Below are 9929 nucleotides of genomic sequence, written 5' to 3'. Positions count from 1 at the left end.
ATGGTTTCCGATACACAATTCCTAATCAAGAACTTATAATGCTGCCGGAAATTAAACCTTAGAGCTATCAGCCAAATTAAACGAAGAGTTTAAACGGCCTGGTTTGGTTTGGTTTTTTTTTCCCCCAGCAAGGCCCAAAATAGGCATGACACCGCTTCAGGCCTTGTAGAAACGTCCTTATCTAGGAATTAGCTCCTCTGTGATTTTACTAGGCAGAGGCAGACAGCTTAAATATGTTTTATGAAACAAAAGCTAGACGTATGATTATATAATAAATGCTCTGTCACCTGCAAGGCAGGGAAACTGGAGAAATTCCCAGTTTTAAAAGCTGTAGGAGTGACTTGCAAACTATTAGATACAAAAATATAAAGTATATCTGGATAGTTCAGACCAAAACTACAATTATCTTGAGAAACATTTAAAGCAGCATTTCAATGATCCATGAAAGCAGAGGTTCCCAGGGGCGTCCTGGGGGGACCCCCAGACAGTTGGGTTTTTCTGGATCTCCGCAATAAATATGCATGAGGCAAATTTGCATGCCATGGAGGCAAAGCCAAGTGGCTGGGAGTCTCCCAGGACAAATGTGGGAAGCTCTGCATTAGAGGATAATCGTCGTGTAACGCCTTCCCCCCCCCCCCCCAAGGAGTCGGAAATACCTGCCATTTTGAGTTTCATGCGCACTTATTCCAAAGTGTCTGGAGCACACATGAGCGCCTTTCAAAGCCCTCGCCAGGAAGTTAAAGCGTCTGTAACATTGTATCTGTAAAGATTGAGGTTCTTTTTTTTTTAATACTCAGTGATAAGCGCAGCTTCATTAAGGGTGGACCAAGTCACTCCAGGCAGATGTGAGTGTTGCACTAATCGTCCTCTCCATTCTCCCGAAAGGTGCAGAATATCTGCTGCTTTTGATTCCAGGAACCAGTTAACCAGTTGTTAAGTTTTTAGGGTACAAAGTGTAGAGAGGGGTGAGAAGAGGGTTCAGAGAGAGAGAGAGAGAGGAGGTATATGTGTGTGTGTGTGTGTGTGTGTATGTGTGTGTTGTCGGTGAGAGGGAGAGAGCGAGGGGCTGGAGGAGGAGGGGTGTGTGAGTGTGTGTGTGTGTGTATATGTGTGTGTGTTTATGTGTGTGTGAGTTTATGTGTGTGTGTGTGTGTATGTGTGTGTGTGTGTGTGTCGGTGAGAGGGAGACAGCGAGGGGCTGGAGGAGGAGGGGTGTGTGAGTGTGTGTGTGTGTGTGTGTGTGTGTCGGTGAGAGGGAGAGAGCGAGGGGCTGGAGGAGGAGGAGGAGGAGGGTGTGTGTGTGTGTGTGTGTGTCGGTGAGAGGGAGACAGCGAGGGGCTGGAGGAGGAGGGGTGTGGGTGTGTGAGTGTGTGTGTGTTTATGTGTGTATATATATGTGTGTGTGTGTGTGTGTCGGTGAGAGGGAGAGAGCGAGGGGCTGGAGGAGGAGGAGGAGGGGGTGTGTGTGTGTGGTGTGCGTGTTTGGGTCAATAAATCAGAAGCAGTTCCTTCAGGACTGACAGGTCCCGGTCAGCAGACACGTGTCTGTCCGGCTCCGGAGAGCAGCGCAGCGGTGACTCCCCCGGCCCCTGGAAGAGGCAGCCCCCTCCCCTTTATTTATCCCCTGCTCGTTTTCGCCCATATTGTCCCTTCAGCTGACGTTTCTAGCAAATTCAAACAAATCCAGCCTTGCTTTCTTTTTATAATAATTATTCTTTTTTACAATGTACTGTTCATTTTTTCAGCTTTTCTCTTTTTTTTCCTCAGGGTTTCTTCCTTGCCTTTTTTCCCCTTCTGTTTTCTTTGTTATCTCTTAACATTCTGCTGCCTCCAGGTTTTTCAGCGCACTTCTATTTTCATTTCTCGGCATCTTTTCATCCTTAGCACTCGGGGGGGAGGGGGTGGAAAGTTTGCCCATGGTTATTATACATTTTTATGCACTTGTTACCCGTTCTAATGCCCGGAAAAAAGAATTTTCAGAATAGGGCTGCGCCACGCATTTCTTTTATTAGACATTTCTTTGAAAATAGGCTGCTTTATTTCCGCTGCCTTCCCTCCCTTACATTTTCATCTTCTTGCTGCAGTGCCTTCGGTTTCTCTGTATTTCCTGTCCCTTTTCTTCCTGTTAATAAGCCATGGCTCATCCTTATCCTGACCCGGCCTATTCTTACTCGTACATTCTCCACCTCCCATATTTCATCCTTTAGCCAATATCCAATCTTATATCCGATCATATCTTTCCATGGTTTGTTTTTTTTTCTTTGTGGGGTCTGGTTTCTGTCTTTTTTGTTATATACTTTCCCCCCCCCCTCCCACTAGATTTATGATCCCTTTTTAGAGAAATAAAACAGATCATTTTTTGCTGTATTTCACGTCCACAGGTACTGCCCCCTGGTCCACAGAAACTCGTGTATTTCCCCTCTGGGGATGGACCTGCATTGATAGTGTTTGTTGATTAAAAATCTGTCCTGATGACACAAGACAGCAAACTAAGGACCAGATTCATTAAGGCTTTTCTCCCATTTTGTGTCTATGGGGAAAAAAAAACCCCAAAAAGCCCTTAGTGAGTCAGGTACTAAGGTAGCAGACTAACTGAGCCAGTGCAAATTTGGAAATTTAGATAACTCTGTGCTGCACAGTTTGGAGGCGTCAGGTTTGATATATATATATATATTTTTAATAACGCGCATGCTATGCTACGTTTATTAGAAGTCAATAAAATTTAGTAATCAATTGCTTAGGGTCGACGTATATTTCTGACTGTGGTTAATTGAAAATCGCAGAACAGACGCAAAAATTGGAGGCGTTGAGCGCCAAAGATACATAAGAGATGCGAAATAAGGTTTCGCACAACTTTCCCTCTTATTTAAAAATATCAGGGAATTTAAAGTTGTTGCCCGTCTTAGAAAATACTATACAGCCTGCCCCAAGCCCAAAGGTGAACAGAAGAAAATGAATTGTGCAAACCCAGGGCTGTTTTTCAATAGATTATCAGATAGAAAATATTATCAAGACGAATTTAATACGATTAGAGATGTTTCTTCCGGATTTTCATATATTGATTCAAGGAATTTTAATTTAGAGACCAGCTTTGCTATAATCCGTATTTATTACAAGATGATATAGTTTTATTATGGCAAGCTACCAAGGTCGATTCCACTAACTGAATAATCCGACATAAATTTCATTTTTTTTCCAAGGAAATATGGCATTAGGAATGTATGCAGCAGCCACGGTCATTATTGTGCATCTAGGAAACAGAATCAGAACTTAATAGTAAATTAATTCTGAGCGTTTGCAAAATCACATGGGGAGGGTGTGATTAAAATACATTCAGAGTCACAATAAAAGCAGCCCGGCTCTCACTGAAAATAGTGCAGGGTAGACGCCATTGAAATCCATTTAGAAACCGTGTTTTAAAGAACAAAATAATCAAGATAAAGGAGACACAAGCCACCAAGTACGAGTTGCAATACGGCAAAGTTCAGGTTAAATTGCTGGAAAGTAGTGGAGAGTTAACGTTTCATTTATTTTCCCTCTGTAGCACAATTTTTACAGAACGTGGATAAAATTTACTATCTTGAAACACTGCTTTTCCAAAGCTGCGCATAAGCTCATTGGTCCAATGCATCTCGTGCACGTTAATAATAATAATAATAATAATAATAATAATAATAATAATAATAAATCTATTTCTCTTCAGCATTTCCTGCTCCCCTTCCTTTTCTGCCTCCCTCACTACCTAATGGTCCTTTTCAGCCACTTCCTCCAGAACAGAGGGGGAGAAGCAAAGCGATCATAAATTCCTCATTAAAGATTTCGCACCAAGACAAAAAAAAAAAAAGTGTTAATGAGTTTAATTCCTGTCCTTTTTTTTTTTTTTTTTAACACCACTTATTTACTCCTGGCCCAGAGGGCTGATCCAGTCTTTTCTTTGTTGGGGGTTTTTAATTTGCCTTCTTTTCTGCCTTTGATGTGAAATTGTGACCTACAGCGCTTTAAAGTCTCTTTAGTGGGAGAAAACGGAGCGGGTTTTAAGCCCCATCTGCCCGCGCTCTGAACCGGGACCTTACCGGCGGCCTTTCACTCAGAAAATGATAGAAATGAAATGATTAAAAAACAAAACAAAACCCACACTAACAACAACAACAAGAAGAACCTGACATGGGCTTTTGAATGAATATTGGCTGCTCTGCTATCCAGAAACAGCAAAGTCCTTACAGCAGGAAGGCAATTAGACAGCTCGGGCAGTACTTTCCTGACACTCACGTTCACTTTTCTTTCCTTTTTCTACTCTAAGCCCATTCTTGAAAGATTCGGTTTTGATATCTTTCCCGTGGTTTTTTCTTTTTTTATTTCATTGGCTGTGGGGTGCGGAGGGAGGGGAGGGCGCTAACAAATCTCCGACCAAACCACGTTAAAAATAGGGGGGGGGGGGAACGGGACACACAAAAAAAAAAATCTCTCGGGGCAGGGTTAAACCTTCTGTAAAACACACAACTGATTGGTGATGGCTAAAACGAGATTTGAAAGCAACTCAAATAAAAAGATGGTTACGTCAGTAAACAGATTTAGAAAAGAAAAAAAAAAAAAAACAAACCTCGGTGGCAAACCCGGAGAGTGCTGTGGGCATGTGAGAGAGAAAGGGAGAGAGAGAGAGAAGGAGAGAGAGAGGGAGAGAAAGTGAGAGAGAGAACGAGAGAGAGAGGGAGAGAGAAAGGGAGAGAGAGAGAGGAGAGGGAGAGGGAGAGAAGGAGAGGGAGAGAAAGAGAGAGAGAGAAAGAGAAGGAGAAGGAGAGAGAGGGAGAGAGACAGGCAGGCAGAGAGAGACTGGGAGGGATAAGGAGGGGCTTGCGAAAGACTAGAAATGTCAATCAGAGGCGAGAGTCCCAATAATCTGAAGCAATCTGTTAGGACCTGACCTCGGTCCACTCAGATCAATAGGAAAAGTGAGAGAGGAAAGAGCCGGCGGATCGGGGACCGCAAGAGTCTGGGAAGGAGCCCCCCAGCCCCGTGATCCCCCCCTCACCTCCCCCCCACCACCCAGCCCTCTCCTGCCTTTAAAGACTTGGAAAGCGCCGAAAAGTGGATACCATCTTCCAGGGGGAGAAAAGATCCGGGCGAAGGCTGTGCTGTGCGCCTCTCTCTCCCTCTCCCTCGGCCCCCCTTTCCTCTCCGTTCCTCCCCTCCCCTCCACCATGGCTTTCCCTCAGCTGGGCTATCAGTACATCAGGCCGATTTACCCTGCGGAGCGCCAGGGGCTGGGCGGCGCGCGCGGCGGAGCAGAGCTGACTCCGGCCGGGACTCTTTCCAATGTTTTATCCTCCATGTACGGATCTCCCTACGCCGGGGCTCAAGGATACGGGGCTTTCCTGCCCTACGCCGCCGAGCTGCCCATCTTCCCGCAGCTGGTAAGCAGAAGCCCTGCCACAACCTTGCTTTTTTTCTTTCTTTTTTTTTTTTTGGTGAATTTTGCTTAGCACACAACCCCCTCTTCCGCTTCTTAAGAGTCTGATTTGATTTTATTTCCTAAAGTGTTTTGGTTTTTTTTCTTTTGTAAGCAAAACCCCTGAACCTCCTCCTCTTCCCTCAGGCTTCAATCTGTGACCTGGGAAGAGCTAGGAAGAATGCGCCATAAACTTATTCAAAGGGTCATCCGAACCTCTTATGCCTTAGACTCTCACTAGAAACCCCCTGCAAGCAGGTTAGTTTTCAGGTAGGAGCTTGATCACCCTCTTTTATAAAAAGCACTTTCATAGGCACAGAATGCAGAAAGCTTCATACTGGGCACAATCGAACATTTCCTTCCAGAGCGGCGAGTTTAGTTTTGCAGGGTGCATTTTATTTTTGCAGGGTGCATTTTATTTTTGGAGGGTGCATTTTATGATTATATTATTTCTGCACTTTAAAAGAAAGGAAACTGAAAGTATGCCTGAAAAAAAAAAAAGTTTGATCTGAAAGAGTGACAGATTTACTGAGCTTCTTTTCTATTTTAATTTTGCTTTTTGAGGTTTAAGTTTTGGCTTAAATGATTTTCATGGGGGATGGGGAAGGTGGCGAAGCGGAGGCGTGAAGGGGCTGTTTCCTGTTGTTTTAAAAAATTTATACTGTAAGACAGGGCTGACCGGTGGAGCAGGGGCTGTGGTAAAGTTCATGGGTCAGAATAAACATCGTTAACGAAGGCAACCCGGGTTCTTTTGCATTACATATATATTCCTTTTTAACTTTTACACACTACTGGAAAAGCTACCCTGGATCAATACAAAAAAAGAATCATAATAATAATAATAATTCATATTTCTTCTACCTTGTTTGCATGTAATGAACTCCATGCTGGAAATGGTATCAAAGCACTCGATCCTGTCCAGTGTGACAGCTTTTTTTTTTTCTTTCTTTATTTATTCTGCTAACCTGTTTGTGCTAAAAGTTTCAGTTTAGCTCTGTTTACAATAATGTGCACGGTCTGACTGGAGGGGGAGGTGTGTGCATAGTATAATGGAAATGCTTGGGCAAATATTATGATAGCAGAGTGCTAGGGGGGCAAGACTTCCCAAAACGAGTGGCCCAGTCCCCTTTCAGGTAAGTTTAACATGGAGCAAGGTGGTTGCTTTGTTTGTGTTTTGTTTTTTTTTTTGTCAGTCCTCTGAAATATTCTGTTTTGTTTTTTCCCCCTTATGACCCCCCCAGGGTGCCCAGTATGAGCTGAAGGACACCCCAGGAGTGCAGCACGCCGCCTTCTCCCACCCTCACCCAGCTTTCTACCCCTATGGGCAGTACCAGTTCGGAGATCCTTCCAGGCCCAAAAACGCCACCCGAGAAAGCACCAGCACCTTGAAGGCCTGGCTGAACGAGCACCGCAAGAACCCCTACCCCACCAAGGGCGAGAAGATCATGCTGGCCATCATCACCAAGATGACCCTCACCCAGGTGTCCACCTGGTTCGCCAACGCCAGGAGGAGGCTCAAGAAGGAGAACAAGATGACCTGGGCTCCTAGGAGCAGGACGGACGAGGAGGGCAACTCCTACGAAAGCGACCACGAGGGAGAAAGGGACAAGAGGGAGGACGAGGAGGAGATCGACTTGGAAAACATCGACACGGAGAACATTGAGAGCAAGGAGGACCTGGACGACCCGGACCAGGACCTGCACTCCGATTGCAAAACGGACGCCAGGAGCGACTCGGAAACCTCCGACGGCTCCGACGACCTGAACGCGTCCGAGGAAAGGTTCTTCAAATCTATGGTGCACGACAGCCGAGTCCTGGAGGGGGGGGACAAGTGTAAACTTTCCCCCGAAATAAAAATGGGGTCGCCTCACGGCGAGCAACTCAAGAGGCACAGCGTTTCCCCCGGCTCGGCCCCGGCCTCCGAGGGCGGCCTGGCCGCGGTGCAGAAGCCCAAAATCTGGTCCCTGGCGAGACCGCCACCACGCGGACGTTAACCCCCGCAAATCCCCCCCGGCCGGGGCTGCGCCGCCGGGCCAGCGGGCCAGACCTTCCTGGCCCCTCACCACAGACTCATCTCCTGCCCCGGCAGCAATTCCCCAAACTGGACGAACCGGGCCTTCTCGGCCCAGCAGCTCACTTTACTGAAACTCCAGCCACTTTTTTGCAGGGACTGAGCTCCACGCAGGCAGCCTCTGGCGCGGGCATCGCCGCCTTTGCAAGACAGGCAGAGCAAGTTCAAAGCACAGAATCCTCGGTAACAGGTGATTGCTGGTCTCCGACGCGCGCTAATTAACGCTGCTTATGTATTATGCAAAGGGTATCGTTGTGCTGGCTAATTCATACCACTGAAAGGGGCACTGCAGCGGAGAGCATGTACTAATCTGCGCCTCTCTTACCTATAGAGAACTCCAGTCCTAACGATTACATTAGTCATAGGAAAAAAAATGAAGGTTGTAGCAGCATATCTTTATATTTAATAGAAATGATAACAATATTACTAAATTGCTTCAAATATCCTTTGAGCTTAATATTTTTTTTTTTTTACAGTATGGCCATGGAGCCTTCGAGATTTCACTTAGAAAGGCCAACACGATTTTGTCTACAGTAGTAACGTTTCTTCTATAAAACAAAAATTGATCATATGTAATGTTTTTATTGTGATACATCTCTCAGCAGTATTTAGCAACCCATTGCAAGATTTAGTTATACATTGTTTCCTAGTACATCTTCTGTTTATATAAAATACACATTAACTGTTTTAAAATCATATGCGAGGTAATTCAGTAACTTGGGAGTTAAATTCCAAGAATGCCCTAATAGAATAACCACAGTATTACATTATAAAGTTTATTTACAAAATATAATGCAATATTCTATTTTGCAGCATATTTTTCAGTAAAGTAGTTTTATTAATTTTAAAAGGCCTTACTTACCGTACTGAAGAGCTGAAACGGGAGAATGTGAAAAAAGTAGCTTGATCTGTGTAAATCTAGGATAACCAATAATAATTCTTCTCCTTCGGTTTAAGAGACCCCTTTGAAAACAGATTGCTTAATTCACAAAAATGAAGTTGTATACTTTTTTTTTGTTTGTTTGTTTGTTTCAATGTTTTAGATCGCTCTAGTGCCTTGGAAGTGGAGAAAAAGTTACTAAAGAGAGCCTTCCAGCCTGTCCAGAGACGGTGAGTGCGCGAGAAACCCCCCCGGTTTGGCTCTCGATCTCGGTCAGGGAATTCGGGGCTAGGCCCGGTGCATTTTGGGCATGCGTCTGATTAAGTTATTGCAGCAGGAGAAGGTTTTCAGAGACAACTTCCCCCCCCCCACCCTTGTAACGCCGCCGCACTAGATTGCTCAGTTGGAAGTGGTGGTCCGGTTGCATTTTAAGACCTGTATAATCCTGGTCAAAAATAAGTCGTGAGAGTTGTTTTATTTTTATTTTTATTTTGTTAGTGTTACTGTAATCCTATTTAGCATTGCCCCTTATAACTGATTCCTAAAAAAAATGTATAGAAACCTGTGGGCAATGCTGTAAACAAAAGCTGATTTGGCTATTGCAGTAGAAGAATGACCACAGGAACCGAGCTCTCAATACCAAAGTTTTTCAGCCGTCTAAACTTGGACTATTTTCTATTTATAATGCTTTAAAAAAAAAAAAAATCCCCACTGCTAATAAAGCAATCCAACTTAAAGTGGCAATTTACTGAGAGCCTAAATGCAAATCCTAAATACATTTTTTTTTTCTGTGTCCTTTCTTTCAGGCCACAAAACCAACTTGACGCAGCTCTGGTTCTATCAGCGTTATCTTCATCATAGTCCTTTTATTTTATTTTTAAATTGTTATAATGACTGTAAAATAATAATAATAATATTATAATAATATGCCTCTGTATAGTTACACCTTGTAAGCATGCCCGTGTATTAAAATTAAACAAGAAAAAACAAAACCGGAATCTGTACTATGGTATAGCTGAGTTTGTGAGGTTTTTCTTTTTTTGGAAGTCCAGTGACAATTAAGTGTCTCGGATTTTTTTTTTTTTTTTGTATATACAGCAAAAATGTACATACGTGTGAACTAAATTGTACAAGAAAGTATATATTTTTGGCTAATAAATGACTGTTGCCTCTTTGACTACATCTTGCGTGAGACAACAAATGGATTTTATTTATGCATTATTAAACTGTGAATATAGTATGGATAATCAATCAAGCATGTAGTACTGGATTTGCAGTACAAAGAGGGAAACAGCATGATAAAACGAACCACGCAAAAAAAAAAAAAAAAAAAATCCTAAGCAATATCTACTTAAGGCTTTATAGTGTAAATTAAACAGTTTTTGTTGTTTGCTGTTTGGAGGTAGCTAAGATCTTCAGAGAAATTTATTTGCGGTTGCTTTTATGCAATATGGAAATCAACATTTGCAAAGCGAAATATTTGTGATTTAAGGAAGATTGAACATCGCGTGAGGCAAAAGTTCAAAACGAAT

The 9929-nt window shown here is 43.5% G+C and overlaps 1 protein-coding gene across 1 annotated transcript; it reads left to right on the top strand.

The window, feature by feature from the left end:
* Positions 1–4746: 4746 nt before the first annotated feature.
* On the top strand, positions 4747–9579 carry LOC115095198 (iroquois-class homeodomain protein irx-3-like). The gene is given in 5 exon segments (XM_029608569.1): positions 4747–5411; positions 6688–7590; positions 7593–7707; positions 8561–8627; positions 9204–9579. Coding segments are annotated over 5 exon segments (1353 nt in total). The 5' UTR covers positions 4747–5198; the 3' UTR covers positions 9259–9579.
* The last annotated feature ends 350 nt before the right edge of the window (positions 9580–9929 follow it).

The sequence above is a fragment of the Rhinatrema bivittatum genome, chromosome 7 (genome assembly GCF_901001135.1).
Source record: "Rhinatrema bivittatum chromosome 7, aRhiBiv1.1, whole genome shotgun sequence".
In the NCBI taxonomy this organism is placed as follows: domain Eukaryota; kingdom Metazoa; phylum Chordata; class Amphibia; order Gymnophiona; family Rhinatrematidae; genus Rhinatrema; species Rhinatrema bivittatum.
The sequence above is the reverse complement of the archived record's forward strand: the minus strand, read 5'-3'. Positions and strand labels throughout refer to the sequence as shown.